Here is a 25980-nt window from a genome sequence, read left to right as displayed (position 1 = left end):
GGTTCTTTTATACAGTCTGGAATTGTTTTAAGATCAGCATTGCAAACAGATAAAGCTGGTGTATTTTCAAAGCGACCCGTCACTGCATTGCTGGCCTTCTCCCGGATTACAGGCTTATCACTTACCGTTACCCCTATCATTGTGAATAATTACCCCCATAGCTTTACCAAATGCAAACATAAATGCTATATCTAAAAACTGAGATATTTTTCTTTAAGAACATCGACAGCGCCTCAATTCATGACAGGGTTATTTGCTGTAACAAAACTGAGCCTTATTTTGACAGCATTTCTGGAAAAAAATTACATTTCAAAACATTTAGTTAGTAGCTCCTTCACCCTATGGTAATATACATCACCCTTTGCGGGAATGCCAGCTGAAGCGTCGTGCAGTTAAGGTCACAAACCCAGTTATTGCATTAGATTGGGAATAAAACACACATTTGGACTGACAGTTAAAGATCAAGTATGTAACTTGGAGCTCACACAACACCCCAAAGACCGAGGGCTTCCCTTAATGATAGTGGGAGTATTACACATTCCACTATCATCAGGACATACCATGTTTAGAGGATTTTTATGCTTTGCTGTTCTTATTATCCTGCAGGCGTACCTTACAGCATAAATCCAATCAGGTCATCAATAATTAACTTAATTGCTTCGATTAATGAATAATTTATTTCTGCAGAAATCGAATTTAAATCTTTCATCCATATAATATGAATAAATCTCCCCAATATTGTCTGGAAACGGTTAAGATAAATATGGGGGCTGATATTTCTGTAGGAAACGTTATTTTAAAATGTGCAACGATTAGAGTTTTGAATGAGTTACCACCTGGTGGAGTAGGGGGCGCTGTTGCATTGGTGCATAATGAGTAATTGCCTCTAGTAGTGGTGAAAACTGGTATTGCAAGTGACGCAGCTATCTCATAGACGGCAATAAGATTTGAAGGTAGCATCTACTATAAATGGTAAACCAGATTGATATAAATCATCACCTAATTTGCTATTTTATATAAAATAACTTTTATCAGAGATTGCATCCCCTTTAGGTTTATTTATATCTTCTTTTTAGTTTTAAAATTGCTACCGCTAAGATTGGGGGTCTATGATTGACTGTTAATAAGGAGGCAACCACTGTAATTGCTTGAAATTGAAGCATTGAAATTAATTGAGGTTCACGTCTGGGTCCCATGCTAATGTGACTGAACAGAAAACCCCCACTATTTGCTGAATATGCCCTAACATGTTGTCAACCGCATACAACCCCTTTATTAGGAGGGAAAATTAGGCTACATTATTATTGTCCGTAGTCTCACCAATTTCTGGTATCGGATTCATAATTGGTGTTTCTATCATGTAACCCAAGGTCGGTTTCAGAAGGCTGTAATGCGGCAACATTTTAAAATCCATATTATGACCACAAGATCTGAATCCCCTGCGGTTTCCCCTGCGCTTCTACTGAACCAAGATTATTATACAACCCATTTGGTGATCTAAGTCCCGCTGAGTAAAACTGCAGGAGGTTGGGTTATTGAGGCCATAATACGGGCACCACAATGTGGCTGCCTTACGGCTGTGTGAAAACGGACTTAGAATAATTCCTATTATACAAATATTTATTTGGAGCTGGAGAATAAGTTTATGCCATTCAATTTGCTTGAAGAGCCCCATAATACTGTTCTTTCCATTTTATATGGGAACGGCTATTTATTCCTGAATGTTCCAGGATAAAGCTAAACCCTGTTGTTAGCCCTTAATCTCATTGTTGTAAGAGCCCCAAATTACTGATAAATGTTAGTTGACTCCACTGTGGATGAATAAAGCATTGTACCTTCATCCCCTTCTGATAAATACTCTGCATCACTGAGAATTTCAGGTATATTGGCTTTACGTACTGTGTAATTCAAGTAGACACAAACAGTGAATGGGAGATAGATATACTGTAATGAGATACACACAAAACACTACAACACAACTATTCACTTTTTTTTTTGCAGAAGCCACAGGGATATGGTATATTTGCTGAATGGCCAGTGTTGACTTACTGTACAATGTGCAGCTATAATGGACACGGCATGTTACTACAAAGTGATGTATTGTATTTATATTGTGATGTCAGGTTGTAAAAATATGTGACCGTTGACATTATATAGCAGCTGCCTGACAGCTGTCAACCCTGATGGGGGGGATCTTCTTGTCATACGTGATTTTAATGTGAAGGGGGTGCCCCTGTTGCTACTTATCGCTAGATGAAGAAAGGACTGGACAGGTTACAATCCACAGAGACAATCAGATTTCTATCACTGGGGCAAAAAGAAACCGGTAATTCTCAAAGACAACAGCAGATCCAGTCCTGCCAACAAAATGCTAATGTCTATGTACAGCTTTATGTATGAATGAATGGCAAAAGCAACTATTACCCCTCGTACTTTGCATTTAATCTTGTAAACTAACACTGTTTAAAGAGGCTCTGTCACCAGATTTTCAAACCCCTATCTTGTATTGCAGCAGATCGGCGCTGCAATGTAGATAAGAGTAACGTGTTTTTTTTTTTTTTTTAAACGAGCATTTTTGGCCAAGTTATGACCATTTTTATATTTATACAAATGAGCCTTTCTTAAGTACAACTGGGCGTGTTTAAAGTTATGTACAAATGGGCGTGTATTGTGCATGTACATCTGGGCGTTTTTACTAGTTTTACTAGCTGGGCGTTGTGAATAGAAGTGTATGATACTGACGAATCAGCATCATCCACTTCTCTTCGTTAACACCCAGCTTCTGGCAGTGCACAGACACACAGCGTGTTCTCGAGAGATCACGCTGTGACGTCACTTCCTGCCCCAGGTCCTGCATCGTGTCGGACGAGCGAGGACACATCGGCACCAGGCGACAGAGGCTACAGTTGATTCTGCAGCAGCATCGACGTTTGCAGGTTAGTCGATGTAGCCTCTGTCGCCTGGTGCCGATGTGTCCTCGCTCGTCCGACACGATGCAGGACCTGGGGCAGGAAGTGACGTCACAGCGTGATCTCTCGAGAACACGCTGTGTGTCTGTGCACTGCCAGAAGCTGGGTGGTAATGAAGAGAAGTGGATGATGCCGATTCGTCAGCATCATACACTTCTATTCACAACGCCCATCTAGTAAAACAAGTAAAAACGCCCAGATGTAACACACATAATACACGCCCTCTTGTACATAACTTTAAACACGCCCAGTTGTACTTAAGAAAGGCTCATTTGCATACATATAAAAATGCTCATAACTTGGCCAAAAATGCTCGTTTTTGAAAAAAACAAAAAGTTACTGTAATCTACATTGCAGCGCCGATCTGCTGCAATACGGGATAGGGGTTTGAAAATCTGGTGACAGAGCCTCTTTAACTATATACAGTAGAATTCCTATAATCTGGCATCAATTGAGGTGGGTGCTGGGTTATCAAATATTCTAGATTATCGAAAGGTCATTAATATGAGACTAGAGAATGAAAGGAAAGCAATTCAAACAGAGGCTCAGCTTGAAGCTCCTGGGCCCCAATTAAAAATCTTTAACAGGACCCTCACACCTATTGTGTACCATTTATTATACTGATGTCTTCTTAAATGTCGGAGCCTTTGGGCCTACTCCGCCACCAGTGCCGGCCTTAGGGGTATATGACCTGTGCCAGTGCACAGGACACATCAGTTGTCCCTGCTCAAGGGGGCAACACAGATGGCCTGGCACCCAAACCTTATGACCACCATGAATTGTATAGCACTTATTAGATTACTTTGTGCATAGAGCTGTTATGTGGCCACTGTATGTTGGTATCATTTAACACTGTATGGTGGTATTTACATTGTGTGGCACTGATATTTAGTGATAACATATTATTTTTGCAGTGTATGTTGTTGGCACAACTGTATGAAAGTGTTATTTGGCCAATGTAGGGCAGTGAAATTTGGGCATCGTTCTGTATGTTTGCACTGTATGGTATGGATTATTCATACACTGTATAACAAATGGGGGAGCGCCAACAGAAGGTATTGCATAGGGGCATCATCCAATATAAGGCCAGCCCTGCTGCCACCTCTGCAGTCCCTATATATCTATATATCTAAGGCCCAAATAAAAACTAAAATGCTCTCTGCTCAGTCTTCTGCGTCTGCTCTTATGAGATTCAAGGTTATTTTGTAGTTCTGACCCAGATACAAGTGCTCCATTATGAGAATTTCTGGAATATTAGATGCATGACTGAAGGAATTTAACTGTATATAAGTTTTATGGAGGCAAAAGCAGTCAAAAGCTGCAAATCCTCATAGCACTGGTGATGAGATGGACAAAAGGAAGGATATATGTTGTTCCCATACCTTCATCATCTGACATGTCCAGAACCTCGTTCATTGTTTCCGGAACATTCATTTTATGCTTTTCTGTCACCATCTGTTGGATAAAAAAAGAGAAACAATCATTTCCTATGTTAGGTTTAGGATGTACCAAGCCAAATATGACAACATATTTGGAAAAAGCAGCAAGTTGATGTGTGTGGTGGCCTTCATGCCAAGAGAAGAACAATCCCTGAAGTTTACAAAAGATTCATGATGCTTATAACATGTGAGATCCAAACCCCTTTGAAACTTCTACACATGGAATACAGGTGCTGCATTATCAGAATATTTGGATTATTAGATACAGGACTGAAGGAATTGGTTGTATTTAAAGTGGTTTTCCCACAATTAACATGTATGTCCTATCCACAGGGGTCAAAAATGTTGGATCACTTGGGGCACCAACATTGGGACCTCGTAATCATTAATATTTCATCTGTTCCTTACCACCAGTAGAAGAAGATCCATATGGAAAAGAGTACCAGATAGCTGCAGGATCTGACTACACCCAGAGTTTGTTTGTAGTCTGTAACCGTGGAGACACATAATAACTGTGTACAGTATATATTACTGGATATTACAAATGCTGCACGTTATTGGTAAATCATCTTAATGTCACACCCCAAGGTGTGGATATGTAGTTGTGTTGCTATGTGCAGGGTCAGATTTACATTACTGGAGCCTGCAGGCATATGACTTATCATCCAAGCACCGGCCCTATCCATTATAAACATTTCTTCACATGATCTTTACTTTGCAGCTTTCCTGGTTGCTTTATAGGATATGATATTACACCCCTATACTGTTCATCCTACATCAGTAAAGCTTATGTTTATCTTTCACATCAATATGGACTGTACATGGTAATACCTGCCTGAGGGGTTACTGTACATAATAATGAATTTAGTAAAAGCTCTATTATAGGTAAACACCCACTCCCCTTCACTTAGAGAGCTTAATAAGGGTCAGTTCACATGTTCAGGATTTGATGCAGATGAAAAATCTGCATATTAATCCGCATTTAGAAAACAGTAAGTGTGTATTTCTTATAGTGCGGATTTCATGCAGATTTTAACATCTAATTAATTTCCATGATGAAAATTCGCAATTAATACACGTTGAATCCTGTGGGAAATGGACATGCTGCGGATTTAAGATTTCTATCCGCATCTATGAATCTGCAATGTAAAAATACACTGCATGTTTTTGGATTGTAAAAACCCATCTACTTCCACAACGCAAATCCGCATCAAATCCTGAACGTGTGAACTGGACCTTAACCATAGCTACGTGAAAATTTGGGATATGTTGACATCATTGGTATGAGCATGATGCAGAGTTATTGGGCTTCTACAGTCTATACAAGATATCCAGTAAATAAGCTAATGAGAAGAAGTTAGAAAAAAAACAACTGTCTCCCTTAATTATTCATTATGAGGTCATTTAGGCACCCTAATAAATAATTTTCATGTACTCTATTGAATAGGCAATATCTAAATATACTTGCTCTATCGCCTAGAAACGTGTGTTGCAATCTTGATGGCTACTCTTAATGTCCTTTCTTCTGAGACAGTTATAACCAAATATGCTTAGCCTATCGCCTAGCAACAGGTACTGCAGTCAATGGGTGACTACTCTGAGGCTGAGTTCACACGACCACATTAACGTCCGTAATGGACGGACGTATTTCAGCCGGAAGTCCCGGACCGAACTCAGTGCAGGGAGCCGGGCTCCTAGCATCATAGTTATGTACGATGCTAGGAGTCCCTGCCTCTCTGCAGGACAACTGTCCCGTACTGTAATCATGTTTTCAGTATGGGACAGTAGTTCCACGGAGAGGCAGGGACTCCTAGCGTCGTACATAACTATGATGCTAGGATCCCGGCTCCCTGCACTGCGTTCGGTCCGGGACTTCCGCCCGAATTACGTCCGTCCATTACGGACGTTAATGTGCTCGTGTGAACCCAGCCTTAATGTCCTTACTTCTGTTGAGATATCTGCAGCCAGTCACCGGTCTGCAAAAGTGTTGGTAGTGAGTATTGGTGACAGATCACCAGCACTTCTGCTCCCAAGATTCCACCTTGGGAGATGGCAGCTGGCCCACAGCACGTGATATAAGTGTGTAAGGTTTTTTAGTTTAAAAGTGTATACAAGAGGCTTTTTGCTTCTTGCCAGAGTTTCAGCCCACTCTTCCAGGTCCAGTAGATTTACTGTCACATTCTAGGTCACTGAAGAGCTGCCAGATTTTTGGCTTAACTGAATGATTTTGCAGCTAGCAGACCGGAGAGCTGATTTGTACAGCGCCTGCTGTGTGGACCGGGAAGTCTTTTTCACAATGTGAGTCTCCTAGTTATGCATAGTGAAAGAGACTTCTGGTTCACACAGCAGGCACTGTAGGAATCAGCCGTTCACGTGACATAATTTCCGTCTGGATATTTCGGAAAAGCGCCCGGTACGAGGATGACCTGTCCTAACTTTTACCAGGTGAACTTTACAAACTGGGGCCGCAATAAAAAAATAAATCACTGGAGTGTCTCTTCAATGTAGTTTAACGCTAAACAAAAGTTCTATAATTGCACTGGGCAATTACGTTCTGATCATTCAGATCGGGCCTCAACAACAGAATAATAGCGACCAAACATGTCTGTTTTTTTGTAAATACTTGAATTCTAATGTTTGTTATAAGGATTTGTGCAATAAAAAATTTAAAAATACTTGCATTCCATATAAAATAACAATTCTGAATCATCTTTTTCTTATATATATGTGTTGTACCTTTCCTCTATTATTCCTCTTTGAACTATATGCATAAATTGAACACTGAGTGTTACCATTTCTCTTGTCTCTGACACTGTCCAATCAATCTAGAAAATGTCAGACTGTCTAGGGGCACATCCTACTTACTAGGGCAATGGTGCCATCCAGTTGTCAATTTATGCATACAATTCTAGGAAGAGTAACAGAGGAACAGCACAACACAGAGTTCTAAAAAAGATGCTCCAGAATTGTTATTTCATGGGGAATACAAGTATTTACAAAAACAGATATTTCACAAGTGCTGGTCAGTCCTCTTCAAAGCAGATAGGGAGTGGGTGGGAGCCAATCAGGTAATTCTAAGAGCAACGTCAAATGAAGAGGAAAATAACCACCAATGTTTAGTAAAACTAAAGGTGTTGTGCAGGATCATAAAAACATGGCTGCTTTCTATAAGAACTCTTCATGAGTTGTGTCAAGTTTTGCAACTTTGCTGCATTGAAGAGAAAAGAGTAGAGCTGCTTTACCACACACAACCTGTGGACAGGAGTGGCACTGTTCCTGAATCAAAGTCGTTTTTCTAATCCGAGACAACACCTTCAAAGATTACCCATTGAGTTTAAAGTTTTGTTGCTGTAGAGCATTTACACAGAGGTTCTCCTTGCAATAACAGGTGATGACAGGGAATTCTAAAGATAAGCTTGTTTCCATGGGACCCATTATTTGAAAGCAGTTGTCCAAACTGAACAAGTCCTTTAACAGAAAGTGATGATACATCATTGACATCAACAGTAGCACCAGTTACACTAGAATTATATAAATTTACTTACAACGGTTGTCAGGGTCTCCTCCGTCACAACCTTCAATGTATCGACCACTGAGATATAACCCAACCTTCGAGCAATGGCGAGAGCGGTGTTACCATTCTGTTAATAAGAAAAGAAGAAAAGTAACAGTGTTTATGTTCGAGGTAAGACGCAGGCGGCCTGAAATTGGCTGCAATTTTTCTACATCCTTACACCCACGCTAGACGCCTCCAGCTCATCTCCCCTGCTCTACAACTATCCCTGTGAAGTGTCTGCACTGAGGACTCTTTCCTGGCACTCATCCATACATGAAATCCGCACTGAGAGACAACATCCTGCATGCAATAAGTATAGAACATGTGTATGAAGTTCTGCAGAACCAGTGACATACAATAGGTCATAAAACCACCTAAACTATGATGCAGTTCCTGAAGCACAAATAATACTGTATTTTATTATTGTTTATTATACATATATACGGTACTCTATTCTTGCCATGAAATAAGTATAGTAAAACATCAAATGTTTGCTGCAAAAGAGGAAATTAAAATCCAGGCTTAAAGGGAATCTTTCAGCAGGTTTGAAGACTCAAAACTGTTAACAGAGCGACAGAGGGGAGGGGAGGGCGCTGTAGACATACCGTTTGTCTTGGTCATGCAAGTTGCATGACCCAAGAAACCAATGAAGCGGTCGCAAGTACCACTCTCTGCTCTGAGTAACGGCTTTAGAGGACTCCTAAACGGCCACCAGAGCCGTTACTCAGAGCGTAGCGGAGGGACTGGCAGCGTGCGGTGCAGCAACACTTCCACATCAAGTGCCCGCCTCAGTGGCACTTGCGACTGCGGCATCGGGAAAATTAAACATAAATTTCTCAGGCGTGCATATTGCATGACTGAGATAAAAGTTATGTTTACGATACCCTCCCCATCCTCTGTATTGCCCTGTCAGCTGTTTTGAGGCCTCAAAACAGCTGACCGATTCCCTTTAATGGTATGAAATTGTAACGTGTAAGATGTGCTTTTGAGTTAAGGCTAAGTAAAAAACCTTTTTGACACAGAAAGTTTTGTTAGATTGCCCCTAGAATTGTCCTGTAGCCGCTTTATTAAGTAGGATCAGTGCAATGAGCATCCAGAGAGGAACGCAGCGAAGGGTGTCCTGTAGTACAGACCATTTTAAGGAATAGGGGCAGCCTATCAAGTATTTCAGGTGCTATATGGGAATGGACACATTCATTTTAGGTGATTGGTTGGAAGTGATCCTGTGGCCAGATTCATGGCATAATAAGGAGGTTGGTGTCATTGGCGCACAAAGTATGGTCAAGACAGATTAAAAATAATCTTGAAAAATGGTTGATATTGATGGCTGTATAAAAACTTCATGCAAATGTTATGGGATCCTTTTTCAACAGCCAATACTCAACAGATATCTGTTGGAAAGCTGGACGGTCATATAGGATTTTATGGCCCTTCGTCTTCTGTAATGGTATTTGTATGGTCACTGTGTACAACTGTAACAATGTGCCATGGTTTTGGAGATCATCTATACTAACAATAGTACACACGACTAATCGACAGCGTGCCAGCTGCTTTAAAGTAAAAAAAACTAATTTTAACATGTCATTTTTAGGTCCAACAAATAATTTCTTAAGATATCTAGATAGTGGTCAGAGCTCTGGTTATTTTTTTTCTGACTCAGAGCTCCAAATCCTCTGCATAGACCTAGAGTTAAAAGATACAAACCTGACTTCCTGCAGCCACCACTAGAGGGAGCTTACTGCATACAGTTTTATTATTGAGTTCAATGTATTAACATTGAACTCAAGTCACTGTAGCAGTGACTGGTGTATCAAAATGTAAAACAATCTGTGTATAATGTGTAGAGTGCAACCTATTTTGATTGTAAAAAAAATTCCAGTGTTTCTGGATATTCACTTACCACAGTGACTTCATTGGGGGAGGCACCATGCTGGAGCAATACGTTAATGATATGGGTATGTCCTTGCTGAGCAGCCTGATGCAGAGGAGTATATCCATTCTGGTGAAAGAACATTTCATGAATAATCTTCAAAGGTAAATCTAGTCTCATACCAAGGAATACAAACAGTACTAGGCGGCTCATGTAATAATAATAATCATAATGGGATGAGCTTTGACAGTATATAAGAATATCACATACATCATTAATATCCGTGAAGTCTCTGATAACTGTCTGATACTATGGACTGTTATGAAACATGTAAAATCTCTAGGCCAAGTCTACACATGACATGTACTCTGCACATGACAAGTCTATACATGACAATAACCAACGGCCCTTTTAAGAGTTTGGTTGGAGTTATTTGATATTTCACAAAGTTTAATACGTTTGATAAATATGCAGAATTTGTATGGACCCTATAACGCCAGTTTTTAACACATTAATACAGTGGTCCCCTATCACGGGGCCGCGGACCAATACCGGGCTGTAGATCATTTGGTTCCCGGGCCGCGGGCGGATACGCTGCGTAAGGTTACACTTCGTGTCCACCCTGGTGGCCACAGGGAATTCCGGGTGAAAAACCACGCCAAACTGTGGTGCAGTTTTTCGCCCGGAATGTCCGCTGCAGAGAACTGCAGCATTTAGCCGGCCTGCTAGCAGGCCGGCCTCCTGGTTATGGCCCATGGCCTAGGAGACAGCTGCAGTCTGTGATTGGCTGCAGCAGCGGTCACATGGAATGAAAAGTCACCCCAGAAGGCCAGCCCTCTGATGTCATCCAGGCCGGCCTCCTGGGATGACGTTTTATCCCATGTGACCACCGCTACAGCCTGTGATTGGCTGCAGCGGTCACGGGGTGAAACGTCATCCCAGGAGGCCGGCCTGGAAGAAGAAACACAGAATTCTGGATAAATATAAAATGAATTTTTTTTTTGCGATTCCATCACAATAAGCGCAACAACTATTTGTAATTTGGTTTTACCTCCCATTGAATTCAAATACGATTGACATGCTGCGGAATGAAACTCCACACCCCATGTCAATTTCTGAGCGATTTTTCCGCTCGCTATTTACGCAGCGTCTGGATGGGATTTGCTCTATCTCATCCACTTTGCTGCTACTGTATTATGCTGCGGATTCTCCACAACTAATTTAGTTGCGGAAAATCCGCAGTATTTACGTAGCGTAACTGACCCTAAAAACGTTTTCATTTTTATTTTATTTCCATTTAATTGCAGTCTGCAGGGTATTTTGTATTGCACGTGATCGACCCCCACCCTGCCGGTCCGTGGAACAATTGTCTTGCATGAAACTGGTCCTTGGTGCAAAAAAGGTTGGGTACCGCTGCATTAATACATAAACCTTAGGGTTCATGCACACTGCCATGTTATGGACTCGTAACATGATGCCCAAAGACTGCTATCAGCCCATACTGTCCCTGTGTGTGCCTTTGATTAAATACAAATCCATATGAAAAAAATGGTGGCGTGCTCCAACGCATGACGTATTACAGAGCTATTCTCAGTGCTGGTAGCAGAGAAAACTGTGGCTCATGGAGGGCACCATAAGCTGGCACACAAAGTTACTGAGAGTCACTCAGAGTCCTTGACTCCATAATCCAAAACCATAAGGACGCCATGTGTGGCTTTGCCCTGTACTGTGGATCCTTCGAGTGCTCCTCCAAAACTCTGCGGTTCAAAACAGGAGTCTATGTGGCTTTTTTACAAATCCAGTCCAGGAAAAAAAAAAATTATCTTCAATAAACAGATGTCATTCATCTATTTGAACCTTTTTTACTCAAAGTAATAGGAACAACAACCCACCTTGGTTTTGGCATTGACTTTGGCACCATGCTGCAGCAGGAAGTTCACCATTTTAAGGTTCCCATAGTGGCTGGCTACATGCAAAGGACTATAGCCCATCTGTAGAGCATGAATAAAGAAAAGACAGCTCATTACTCTCACCTCCATCCACATCTATATTTATGGCATTTCTTATTATATTTTTTTCTTTTGCTTTGCTACATGACATTGCCTTAGAGCACATATTCTTTGTTCATAACACAATGGCTCACGTACCCCCCATCCTTCTCCGTTTGGACTGTTTTTTTTTGTAATGTTAACTGTTGTGTGCTGGTTAATATAATGGCAAATAAAAATTAAAACGAACAAATTAATTATATGTCTTCATACATGTTCCATGTAAATCATTATTTCATTCATAAAGAAACAATAGGAACCAAAGTGAGAACGAACTTTCTCTACTGCGGGAGAAGTAACGTTGCTGCATGTTCTCAGTACCTGTAATAATACATGTTGCTGCATGATTTTACATTACTGTCATGTCGGGGATTTGTTAATGACATAGGCACTTGTTAGACTTGGTCCAGGTTCCTAGCCGCAATTTATATATAATGGACATCCTGTAAGCTGTTGGTCAACATGGAACTGACATCTCACAATACTAATATAAGTGGGCAGTCATTTGCATAGGGATCCAGCAGTCTAAATCCCGAGACCTAGGCCATAACACCATTGGTTACATGTAGTACTTGCCCATTTTTCACCAGATTGTCCCACATACTGGACCACAAAAGGGGCGTTTCTGCCAGTTTTAAGGGCTGTATATATATATATATATATAAATATATATATATATATATATATATTACACACACACACACACACACACACGCACACACACACACACACACACACACACACACACACACACATATATATCACACAATCTCTTTTTTTTTTTTGCATTGGATCATTGGAGCCCGGAACTTTCAAGCTGCCCCTCTGCCTGTGACTTCTATTACACAATGTGAGTAGGTTCTCCCCTTTTGCTATTCTGGTTTCAGAAAATTAATGTTATTTTTTTGTATAATTGGGTTATATAATTTTCCAATATACATTCTGTATTAAAGGCTATGTACACCTTTGAAAAGTTTTTTTTTTGTTTGTTTTGTTTAATTACAATGTGTATCAGTATATTTGGTGCAACTTTCTAATTCGTTTTTATTAAAATTATTTTTACTTTTTGAGATACAGCTGCTTTGCATCCTGTATACAGAGTAGCTGTATCTTGTGCTGATACCTGAATCGGTCAGGTCAGCGGCACTGACGGATTCAGTGTTAGTGGGTCCTGTGTATCTCGAATAACAGATGGATCCTGCGTGTCAATCACATCTAAGTTGTGAACTTAGATGTGATCGGTAACTGCTCGATCCTGTGAGGACCCGCCGTCACTGAACCCGTCAGTGCTGCTGAGCTGACAATACAGGTATCAGCACAAGATACAGCTACTCTGTATACAGGATGCAAAGCAGCTGTATCTCAAAAAGTAAAAATTATTTTTAATAAAAACTAATTCGAAGGTTGCACCAAACATACGGATACACATTTTTATTTAAAAAGAAATAAAACCTTTTCAAAGGTGTACATGTTAATTCCTCACGGTTTTCAAGATCTCTGCTTGTTATTATTCAGTAGAAACATTCATTGTTTTACTTCCAGTGGATAAAATTCTGTCCATGGTCATGTGATGGACACACAGGTGTACAGCTCGTCACAGTTATAGTATGTGTATCAGAGCGGTGTCTTGTAACGATCCCGGCACCTGTGTGTCTATCACGTGACCATGGACAGAATTTGATCCACTTGAAGTTAACAACGAATGTTCCTACTGAATGACCGCAAGCAGAGATCTTGTAAACCATGAGGAATTATTATAGAAAGTAGATCAGAATATTGTATAACTTTTAAATATACAAAAAAATAAGATTCATTTGCTGAAACCGGACAGCCTCTATGACTAGATGAGCGGAGGTTGCATGACGGCAAAGCAGAGGAAACAATGAAAGACGATACCAATAGAATATCATTCATATGAATATTTAGCGTTTTCCATGAACTTTTTGTTCGTATTTGTCACAGCTATATAAATATATTCAGAAAACAACAAAGTTAATCCTCATTCCAGGAAACGGAGAAGCTATACATTTCCTTGACCCAGAGGATGTTGCCCAGTTTATAGAACTCTCAATATGAATCATTTTGTTGAACTGTTTCTGAAGAAATTTCCCATACACAAGACTTGAGCATCTACAGATATTATTTTATAACATGAAGTGCACAAATAGCAGATACCTTAGTTGTGGAGTCAGTGACTGCTCCGTTGTTGGTGAGGACTTGGGCAACGCTGACTCTGTCCTCCTGAGCTGCCAAGTGCAGAGGTGTCAGTCCACTCTATAAATGATATGAAATATTAGTATAAAGTCAGCTTATTTATCATGTATTACCCCATAAATTGGTCATTAAACTTTTTCTGGAACCACTGCATTCTACCCCAGCCATTGCATTATCTGCCCTAACTTGGATATCATGATAGCAAATCCAATGGTAAGGGACAGATATTGTGCAATGACTTCTTCTTGGTCTGTTATTCTCACTTTTTGACATGATCGTGCATCTTAAAGAGACCCTTCAGACATCTGTAGACTAACCAATGGTACATTTTTATAGAAATAAGCTTCTTCCTAGTTGACCAACAAATTGACTCAATTCACCTACGGCATAGCAAAATGACTCCTACACAATGATGTATTTATATTGGCACGGCTGCTACCTAGGGTCTTATTAGAAGGCAGACATTTCATGTCTGTGTGCGTATTGGCATCAGTGTGCGTTGCGTGTGGCATGCGTTTTTCACGTCCGTGCAAGCACTTCTTTTTTTTTTTTTATATCTCTGCATTACTTAACTGATGCATGAAAAACATACAGCACGCGGATGTCGTTTGTTGTTTTCACGCGCCCATAGACTTCAATAGGCGACTAGGTGTGCAAAAACGCACCAATATAGGACATGCAGTGAGTTTGACGGAATGGACACTCGCTGCGTGAAAACTAACGCATGTCTGTATATCCCCATTGAAATAATTGGGTCCGTGTGTTGTGAGTTATTTCAACGCACAGCACGCAGACAATGAACATGCTCGTCTGAATGAGCCCTAACAGTCAATCCAAATTCCTCTCTTGTCTGAGCAAATGGTCCAGTGGAGTGGTGTGTGTATGAGGGTGTTTTTCAGGTAGAGCAAATTAGAGACATAACACTAAATAGTAAGGCCTTATTCAGACACTGCAGATTTGATGCAGATTTTGCATGTAATATTGAAGCCAAAACCAGGAACAGAACCTAAACAGAAGAAATATATAAAGGAAAGCCTTAAAGTGTCTCCTGTCCTGGATCCAATTCTGGTTTGGGCTTAAAAAATGTTTGATGTGTGATCGGTTTTCTGTATCATGCTGCAAAATGTTAGCACATTATAAATAATGAAGGAATATACTAATATATATATATATATACACACACACATATACATATATATATATATATATATATATATATAATTGAAGCAATATGAAAATCTAAATTCTGAGTTGTCATCTTGTACGTAGTACTTAACCCGTTAGTGACGCCCCATAGTGCTTTTACGTCGGTCACTAACGGGCCTTATTCCAATGCAATGGACTTTTTACGTCGCTGCATCGGAATAAGTAAACAGAGCAGGGAGCTATCAAATCTCCCTGCTCCCAGAGGTAGCTGAAGGCGTCCCTGCTCGACCGTGTGAAATCGATATTAGTATTAATCTCACCCGTTTAACCCTTCAGATGCGGTGCTCAATAGCGTGCACCGCATCTGAGTGGTTTTGGAGAGAGGGAGCTCCCTCTCATCCCACTGACACCTGGCGATAAGATCACCGAGTGTCTGTGTCTCCGATGGCTGCCGGGGGCTAAATAAAGGCCCCCAGGTCTGCCTGTAGCGAATGCCTGCTAGGTCATGCCTGTGGCATGACCTAGCAGATTCCTGTCCATTTTACACGGACAGGCCGTAATAAACTGCAATACATAAGTTTTGCAGTGTATTATAAATGCGATCGTATAATCGCGTAGTGAAGTCCCCTAGTGGGACTAGTAAAAAAGTTTTAAAAAAAAGTTTCATAAAAAGTGAAAAAAAAATTAAAAACCCACTTTTCCCCCTTACAAACTGCTTTAATATTAACAAACAAAACAAAGTAAAAAAGTTACACATATTTGGTATAGCCGCGTTCGTAACGACCCCGACTATAAAGCTATTACATCATTTAACCTGCACGGTGAACGCCGTAAAAAATAAAATAAAAAACAATGCAAAAATAGTTTTCTTTGAATCCAGCCTTAAAAAAAATGTGATAAAAAGTGATCAAACAGTCGCATCTACTCCAAAATGGTACCGATTAAAAACTACAAGTCGTCCCGCAAAAAAAAAGCCCTCCTACAATTGCATTGGCGAAAAAATAAAACCGTTACGGCTCTTAAAATATGGAGACACAAAAACAAATAATTTTGAAAAAAAAGTGTTTTCACTGTGTAAAAGTAGTAAAACTTTGGTATCGTTGCAATCGTAACAACCCACTGAATAAAGTTATTGTGTTATTTATACCACACAGTAAACGGCGTAAATTTAGGACGCAAAGAAGTGTGGCGAAATTGCTGTTTTTTTTTCTATCCCCCCCCCAAAAAAAGTTAATAAAAGTTAATCAATAAATTCTCTGTACCCCAAAATAGTGCTATTAAAAATTACAACTTGTCCCGCAAAAAACAAGACCTTATACTGCTATGTCGACGCAAAAATAAAAATTGTATAGCTCTTTGAATGAGACGATGGAAAAACGTAAAAAATGGCTTGGTCATTAAGGTCCAAAATAAGCGGGTCATTAAGGGGTTAATGGGGATTTCCCATGAAGGACATTTATGACATATCCGCAGGATATACTCAGAAAATGCATGGTTGAACAGCAGCACACGTCTCCCAAATTTGAATCAATATGTTCTTTTATTGGTCAAACATCCAGTAAAAAATGGCAACGTTTCGACCCGTGACAAGTGGAGGGTCTTGAGAAACTTGATAATTGGATAACTGGTAATACGGTCCGCAATTACGGAGAATTTTTACGGTCGTGTGCATGGGGCCTAAGGTAACAATCTTTGCCTGTGGTGAGGAAAGACCTGACTACTACTTTGGGGAGAGCTCTAAAATGTATTAGCAAGTGACTTGCATTCCTATTTTGAGGGGTTCTAGGTTCAGCCATTCCACATTAACAACCAGGTCCAACATGAACATAAGGTCCAGCACTGGAGATATCCCAGGGGTTCTCCGACCTGCTTTCTCGTGACAATGTAGGAGCCTTCAGGATAATAGTGGCTTTTTATTGTATGTGTTACATCATTATACAGAAGGACTATTTATATGTTTATATAACATATAGAGTGGGCCATGACACCTACCATGCTGACTGTCATGATCTGGAGAAGGCATGAGCATAGGACTTTGGTAATATGAGGTGAGCCTTAACTGGGCCAATATCTGAAAACTTTTACTTTTTTTATATTGGCAACTCTTCAATTCTAAGCTCAACCTAATGACATTTAATGTGACAATTGTTGCCTAAGGTGCCGGCAGATATTTGCCTAAGTTCTAAAGAAAGGAGTCAAACCAGATTTTCTGGCCTCAAAAGACATCAGAGATTTACATACAATTACTTTGTAACCTTCACCGAAGCCTCATTTTATAGCTCTTCAGAATATGTTGGAACTACATAAAGATGTCTCATCTCATACTGGTCAATGTAATATTTTTAATACCTTGTTGCTAACATTGACATTAGCATTCCTGGTGAGAAGCAGAGACACCATGTCCACGTGACCCTCCTGAGCAGCTAGATGGACGGGGGCTATTCCTTGCTTGGTAATTGCATTGGCATCAGCACCATATTCCAGTAGAGTGGTAGCTATGTCCATCTGGTTTTTCTTTGCAGCGATGTGTAGAGGTGTATAACCATTCTAGAAGGAAACAGACAAAGAGTGATCATTTTTAAAATGGCACAAATTAGACTGTATACATCCCACTAAACACTATCCTGTAAGTCTTGAAATATATCATGAGAAACAGACCACCCCTTCACAGTTAAACATCTGCAGAACCAGCTGTCATGTTCCTGGTTTTATCCAGCTTCAAAATGGTCCCTGCTGTTTTCTTCAATGGAGTTATAGTCCATACATATAAAATAAACATATGATGTTCTATACTAACACACATGCAGAGAAAAAAAAACAAAAAAGATAAGGCTTTCTTTACATTACCATTGTGGCTTCCATTCATTACGGAGCCATAAAAGCTATGCCGGATCTATTTTTAAATGAATCCCGATAACGCCCAATGAATAACAATGGGGTCTGTCAGGTTTCTGTTGGAGTTCCAACTGTTTTGACAGCAAATATAGTACTACTGCAGACTGCAATATTCTTACAATGAATAACACCGGAAACCTCTGACGGAAAACTAAAAACGCCAATGGGAACAGATCCTAATATATTCCAAACCCAAGAAGCAGATTGGTGTGTGACTAATAACCACAGTGTCCAATGATGATGGGGTGCCATAGAGCAGCAGCAAGGACAACTGACCAGTATTTATGCCTCAAGGACAGAACATTTACAAAAAGTGGTTGCCCATCTGGACAATCCAGGTCTATATGTCCTATTAAGGCACAAGGATATCATAGAGGTGGGTGACCCACCCAGGACCCTCTAGTAGCTAAAGTAGAGTACCATGGTAAAGAGTGTTTTTTGCTCTGGTGGACTGGATGCAATTGTGTACTACATGGTGGACTATTCATTTTTAGCAAGCACCATGTAATACAACATTTCTCCAGCAGCTTCACACTTCTTCTGCCCCAAAAAATAAGTACATAAGTTAAATATTCAGCTTTATTTATTTTTTTGCTATATCAGTCTAGGGAGAGATGAACGATGCACCTTCTTCAGGCTGCCTCTCAGGCACCAATCTTGGCATCGGGCTGTAGCTGGTACTACAGGTTAGCCCTATTCGCTTGAGTGAGCATTAGCTGCAATACCAGACATAGCTCATGGACAAAAATAGTGCTGTTTCTGGAAATAAAGAAGACCCGTTTTCTTTTCTAATCCCAGACAGCCCCTTTAACTTTAAGGAAAAATGCTCATAAAACGTTAGAATGTCTAAAATAAATTACACATAGGTTAAAAAATAATACGAGTCTCTGCAACCTTCTGTCTGGTCCTAATAAAATTCTGCAGTCTATATATAACACTTTGTTATCGTGCAGTCTATTTACTCCTTCCATTTAAAGGTCAGTGTGGACACTCTCGCCAGCAGATATCAGATATACATGCTACAACCCACAGACCATGTTTTTCAGATGCCAAATGAATTCCTGTTTTATTAGTCACCGCTTACTGTCTGTGAGGGTATGATTGCTTTGTTCGATGTCTTAGCATAATGACACATTCAATTGCTCGCAGAGAGTCAATCTACTGGTACAGAATTCCAATACTGGGACTTAACATTGCAAAGGCCTTCTACATAAGTCATTATCAATAGTTTTTAAGAACAATATACCCATTAAACTGCTTAAATGGATTTTACGAGATTAGAAAAAAGTGGGCTACTTTTATTCCACAAACAGTGCCACTATTGTTTATAGGCTGTGTCTGGTATTGCCGCTCAGTCTTGAGGTAAAGCTGTAATACCGGACACAGACCATGGATAAAAGTAGCGCTATATCTTAAAAAAAGGGAAGCAGTGTTTTTAAGTATATTGTGATTACCAATTAAATATAATACCAGCTGGCTTTGGCAGAGCGCCCTGGACTTAGGACAGAAGAAAACTGTAATTGCTGCAGGTAGCTTCATGGACCAAGCTACTAAGAGCTGTCTGTAATTATTTGCTTGGAGTTGCCAAGTTTAATATTCGGACAATGCTGAAGAAAAACGTTACATATAGTCATTGTCATTTGGGGGGATCAACATATTTTATCTTAGAACTTACTGTACATAGGAATCTAGTAGTCAAACATCTACCAATCTTATGACCTTCAAGGCAAACTACCCTCAACCCTTTTTCATACACATATGATGTAAGGTCATTTACCTTTGCAGCTCCGTGAGGTGATGCACCTTTATCCAAGAGTAACAACGCCACTTTCTGGTTATCATAATGTGCCGCAACATGCAGTGGCGTTAGACCGCTCTGAAGACATGCAGAAACAACAAAGGTCACACAATTTGTCAATAAGGAAATTGGTGTCAAGTATAATTCTTATTCTGCATAGTGTGCCCAATATGAGGCTAATGGAGTGGAGTAATTTCTTTACGTGAGAATCTTATTATATGGATATTAGGTAGTAAGAGAAAGTCTTTGTAAATCCCAAATGGTTAGCGTACGTTACTGCTGCATACCGTGTCCCTCAGGGAAGAAAGCGGAGTGAGTAGAGAACAATGTTGGGTTACTCATACTGTAGCCCAAAGTGGCGGCCAATACCAACATGCTTGACCAACATTAAGCCTTCTGCATTTTAGCATTTTGTAAGTCTTTATTTCTATTTTATATAAGTATATTATAGATTTATGCCTTTTAACCACTACTTCAGGTAAGGGCGAATCACTTCTACGTGCTTGCTTGGGATCAGATAGTTAGAGAATTACTAAGTTAGTACTATGGAGTTATTTTTATAGGTTTTTCACAGCAGCGGAACCATTATGGTAATTGTGGCCATGTTAAGTTTGGGTTCTCAATTCAATAATTGGTCAAAAATGGCAATTACTATAAATTACCGTTTGGACTTTCAGTCGGATACAGTAGGTGCAATCAGAATTTTGCTAGCCCACTAAAACACTAGATTGAACTAGCCATACGGTCCATCAGCAGTCCATCTGAACTTGAGACCGGATCACTTGCTGGTGGGGTCCATCACTTGTTGGGTTAATTCACAAATAACCAATCAATCTTTACTAATTATATAGTTTGTGTGCAATGATAAAAGTAGAATTTACAATTCTATAGCTGCGTGTGGGCCCTTATGCCCAAGGAAGTAACACTGGCCGCAATTTTATACAACAGGAAGTGTCCAAGTTAAACTCCATAAACTTAGAAGACCCATAATAAATAGGGAGGTGTACGTAACTAGCGGATGTTGCAGATAATGTTTACATTTGTTAGAAAGGCGTGTAACCTTTATAGTTCTCTTGGTATTTTGAATGGCAAAGTTTGACAATTTGAATCGTTAAGGCTTTGTTCACATCTGTGTTAGTGTTTCTATTTCTCTGCTCTGTCATAGGAACAGAACAACGAAAATACCGAAAGTGGCGGATCCATTGCTTGTCGGACACCATCAGCACCTTACGGAACGCATTGACTTTAATAAGTTCCATTGGATTTCATTAATAGTGTCTGTCAGATTACCGGACAAAATAGCACAGCATGTGGTACTATTATGTCCAGCATTTCCAGATCTGTTATGGAGGCCCCTAATGGAACCTCCAAGGCAGATGTGAACCAAGCCTGAGCAACAGCATAAGTCATGGGGAATAGGCCACATACTCACCTTTCCAGCGGCATCCGGGGATGCGTTTTTCTCCAAAAGCATTTTGGCTACTTCAATCTTTCCATATTTTGCAGCAACGTGTAGAGGAGTAAATCCTTTCTGTAAATATACATTTTACAAGTGGTTAAACAGGTTTTGTTCTTCATTCGATATATCTCTCTTTGCTTCATATTTAATTTCTGCATAGTTTATTTATCTTCATAATTACAGAGTTACATAAAGTTTGGTTCTCCAAACGGTGATCTACAATGTGAAACAACACCACGGGAACCCTAACAAATGGCTCATACACCTATATCTAGAATATACAGTCATAACAACATTATATGAAGCAACATAATAACGGTGAAACAAGATTCAAAATCTGCGAACATGCATAAAAGAAAAACATCAACCAGAATACCCCCGGACGAAGGCATCTCGCCGAAACACGCGTCGGGTCTGGCGTTTCTCTAGTGCAGGAGCTGCAAAACGGGTAGGTCTGGACTTATGTCATTATTTATGTCAGGCATTTCATGCTTTTTAGTGTGTCTTCAGTTTTCTTAGGGATTTACACTTTTCAAGACATGGTTTGTCCTTTGTAATCGACTACTTATTTATCCCTTGGTCTTTTTGTATATATGGGCACTCGCCCTTTGTCACTTATATGTACCTTGACACACTACTATTATCATTATATTTTTTTATATAACATCAATATAAAATCCTTTGAATATATATGGACTTTTGCCCTTTTAATATATTGATCTATGCATGCATTTTGATACATAATCATATATATTTTTGTAATTTTTCATCATTGCCTAAACCTTTTGTATATATGTTCTTTGCAGTCAGACGCCTTTTTCATGCATTGTATTATTCGCTTTTTATCTGTTTGTAATTTTATGCAATTAATAAACTTTTGTATATTTTCATTAAGATTATGTGTTAATTGACCTGTTTTTGTAGGCTTGATATGATATATTAGGTAAATGCACCAAGTTTTACTTCGATATATATATATCTTTCATGCCCCCTCTTGCTTTTTCCACTGACATAATTTATGTGGGCATCTAATTTCTCCTGGATGTACTAATGGGCTGTATCATCAAACCACGCGGGAAAAGGACAGTTATATCAAGAGACAATTAATGGGGGGGGGGTCTGGTTTTTCAATGACTGCTGAGATGTTCCAAGGACGCAGCTCTTTTCTTCAACTAATAGTTGAGGATCAAGAGCATGGGCGCCTCTTTATTATCTAGGCATGGCTTGATGAGGGAAGTTTACCATTGGATTTGATCAGTTGCCCATTTAGGGTGATTATCTGATCAGTCACTTTTAGTTCAGATCAGAGAACAAATCTGTATGTGTAAATCTGCTATTCTGTTTCTATAGGGCACTACAACTGGTTGCATTTGGACCAAGTTTATCAGCTACCAACTTTCTTTCGACATCAACAGACTTGGAATCAGATTTTTTTTTACCAATATTCCTATAGAGTCCATACAAACATTTTGTGGAACCTAATTGCTAAATGTATCACCACATTAACCTGTATGTACGTGCAGTCTCCCTGATCTTCGTCATCATATATGATGTGTAGTACACTGTGGGCTGCTCCTTACACAGACCAGAGACTTCTACTTTTCTCTGTGAGTAGAACATACTGCTGGTTTGGTTTAAGTTCTGGCTCTGGAAGTTGTTTCTATACTCCTACGCTTTTTGCTTTTATTTGATCTTGTGTAAAGTTGCATCATTTTTAAAGAGGACAGAGGATCCTACTCATTAATGTGAAGTATCCGGCATTGTTTTTGGAATTACTCTTTCTGACATTTTTTATTTTTATAATTTTTTTTAAATAACACAATCCACTGCTAAAAAATGGAGTATGTAATATTAAAACTTCCATAGGCGTCTTGTAACTTACCTTTGTGACTATTGCATAGGTAGCCCCATGTTCTAGTAGCACAGAAGCTACATCATCATGGCCTTCCCGGGCAGCCAGGTGCAGCGGAGTGTAACCAGATGTTGTAGAAGCATCTGGGCATGCCCCTTGCTTGAGTAACTGCTGAACTATGTCTGCTTTCCCCAGACGAGCGGATATGTGCAGTGGTGTTTGGTCGTCCTAAGAACAGAAAAATACAGACTTTTTCTAGATTTTGAGAATAACTTGGACAGGTTTATCAATTTCATACATGCAGTGAGGTGTAGACTGGTTAAAGAATACCAGGCATGCGCTACTTGATTTCTAAGGGAAGGTAGCTGTTAGACACCCCTAGAATTTGTTCTTTCTAACGGTAAACAAGTTAGATGACAAAAATATCCAACACGGCTGGTTTGTTTCTCCCATTTCCCCCAACCGAGAGATGACACCTGAAGGAAACCACAACACGTGTTGGATCAGCAGTAGATCTCTACAAAAAATGTGAGTGTTATATGGATTTGGCCTAGAACATATATACCGCTTTAGCACAATTTGTACGACACATCCAACCCAATCAATGACTCCACTTTACCTATTACCCATTGTTTTGTCGGTTTTATCTTATATCTGTTATAATTTAAGCACTTTATAATTACAGTTTATGGGGTATTTATCATGGGAAATGTTTTTCAGTCCCACAATTTACCATAATGAATGTAAAATATATCGCAGTGTAGAATTCCTATAAATTTGTGCTTTTTCCTTGGCCATCCCTGTACCCTTCTCCACCCTGGCTCCCGTACTGCATGCCCTTCTGTTTCCTTCATTTTTAAAAGTTATTGAAACATATTTTAACAGTATGTAGTTGTACATAATTTATAAAACTTATGTTACACATGAGTTTCCCATCTTCCTCACGTGAAATGTGCTGTGAAGACAATTTTCGGCTTGGGCTGGATCCCTGTAACGTTCTTACCCGTCTGCGCTCCAGCACCACCTCTACGCACTCTTCAATAAGTCATGTGGCAGAGCTGGCAAGAATGCTGAATGCCACATGTACATAGCGTCCGGTCAATTAGAGGAAGGGGTGAAATATTTAAAGTAGTGTTACACTGGTCGCAGCTATAAGTGTTTGTATCCTAATTTGTTTTGTGCTAGCTATTGAACTTGAGCTTGAACCTGACTGTTGTGATTCAGCTTTCATGGCTCCTCTCTTAGATTCTCTACTGTACTGCATCCTGATCCTGCCTGACCATTCTTACATGACCCCTGACACGTTTGACTATCCTCTCTTCTGTCCCACGGTAGCGCATACCCAATTCTGCTTGACCAAGTTACCAGACCACGGGTTCATCTAACTAGTTCACGTCTAATCCACGGTACCGCATATCCGAACCTGCCTTACCTATGTTACCGACAATTGGCCTGTTTGACTACACTCTGGGATCCCATCTCTTCATCCTACCCTCCCTGTACAATTATGCTGACTTTTCCTGTTGTTGTTGTTGCCTATAGCAAGCGTGCCTCCATCTATTCCCAGATGTAACCCAGGGACTCAATCACCAGACCAGCTAGGGGCACCCGGGGACAGCCAGTTGCTTCTTTCCCTGGATATCGCAGGGACCAGACCGTTACAATCCTCTGCTTACCTCAGTTGTCCAGCACCGTTTAAGGGCATTTTAAACAGTTAATAAATCAGAAATAATTATGTATATATTTCCAATATTGCTTACCTTTGCTTTAGCTTCTACCTGAGCTCCATTTTGCAAAAGGTATCGGACAACTTCAGACTGACCAGCTCTGGCGGCCATATGTAACGCCGTTTCCCCCCTCTAGAACATTAAAGGAAACAAGTCAGTTATTCCAACGACCTGTTAGCAATAAAGGTTTACACATTTTCTCAGCAAAGGATGGCCATCACATCAGTCCTCCTGATGGGACAACATGGCAAACCACTGCAGATATGTTAAGTGGGAAGTTTGCAATCAACTGTATATAGTGTAATCCTAACTACACACATGTAAACGTATTTGGATATTTTCAACTAGTAAATAAATATACTTTTTATAATATACAGAGAGGATTTAATTTTAGTATATAAAGAAAACGATGACCCTAAGGCCTAACCTGTCTAAATGCTCCAAAAAATTTATAGGTACAAAAAAGACCTGTAGTGCCAGTTATGACCACCAGAGACATTTTTGTAAACTATTACATTACTATTATTACTTATTCTTCTGCATCAGTGTAAGTTGTACGCGCTTATACTGTAATCATTTACATATATTAAATAGGATTTAGCATTTTATAATAAAATGCATCTATGGAAACGTATGTTTTTTTAAATTCTTTTATGCCTTAAGAAAAGAAAAATAAATCTGCCATGAGTCTGGGAACCAATGTTAATCATTGGAGGAAATTTGTTCCCAGCAAATTGTTAGAGGCACAGACCATATTTATATATCTTGGAAAATTAATAGCAGCACATCCAGTAAGTAGACTATTTTTATTATGACTCAGATCTAAAATAAGCTCAGCTGCATATGACACATGGGTAAAAAAAATGAAAATCAATATCTAAAACAAATAAATCTGTTGGATTACGTCATGCAATATAAAAAAAACTGGGCATGTGTGTACCCCATGCACTTTAAACAATCCCTGTTGGCAGGAAAATAAGTTTAAAAGAAAAAATTTATCTCTTGAG

At 39.7% G+C, this 25980-nt stretch overlaps 1 protein-coding gene across 18 annotated transcripts in view; it reads right to left on the bottom strand.

Annotated features, from left to right (window-relative positions):
- Nucleotides 1-25980, bottom strand: part of ANK3 (ankyrin 3) — a 520456-nt gene that overhangs the window by 107815 nt on the left and 386661 nt on the right. For 17 of the 18 annotated variants that reach the window (XM_075841157.1, XM_075841158.1, XM_075841153.1 and 14 more), the window contains 10 exons: nucleotides 25007-25105; nucleotides 23277-23474; nucleotides 21368-21466; nucleotides 19915-20013; nucleotides 17592-17789; nucleotides 14058-14156; nucleotides 11727-11825; nucleotides 9865-9963; nucleotides 7954-8049; nucleotides 4352-4424 (listed from right to left, as the gene is read on the bottom strand). In XM_075841157.1, coding sequence (XP_075697272.1) covers nucleotides 4352-4424; nucleotides 7954-8049; nucleotides 9865-9963; nucleotides 11727-11825; nucleotides 14058-14156; nucleotides 17592-17789; nucleotides 19915-20013; nucleotides 21368-21466; nucleotides 23277-23474; nucleotides 25007-25105 — 1159 coding nt within the window. Of the gene's footprint in view, nucleotides 1-1835; nucleotides 1895-4351; nucleotides 4425-7953; nucleotides 8050-9864; nucleotides 9964-11726; nucleotides 11826-14057; nucleotides 14157-17591; nucleotides 17790-19914; nucleotides 20014-21367; nucleotides 21467-23276; nucleotides 23475-25006; nucleotides 25106-25980 lie in introns of those variants that run through there. The other variant, XM_075841166.1, reaches the window with a different exon arrangement.

Source organism: Rhinoderma darwinii, chromosome 11 (genome assembly GCF_050947455.1).
Source record: "Rhinoderma darwinii isolate aRhiDar2 chromosome 11, aRhiDar2.hap1, whole genome shotgun sequence".
Taxonomy (NCBI): domain Eukaryota; kingdom Metazoa; phylum Chordata; class Amphibia; order Anura; family Rhinodermatidae; genus Rhinoderma; species Rhinoderma darwinii.
Note: the sequence above shows the minus strand (reverse complement) of the source record. Positions and strands in the feature narration are given on the sequence as shown.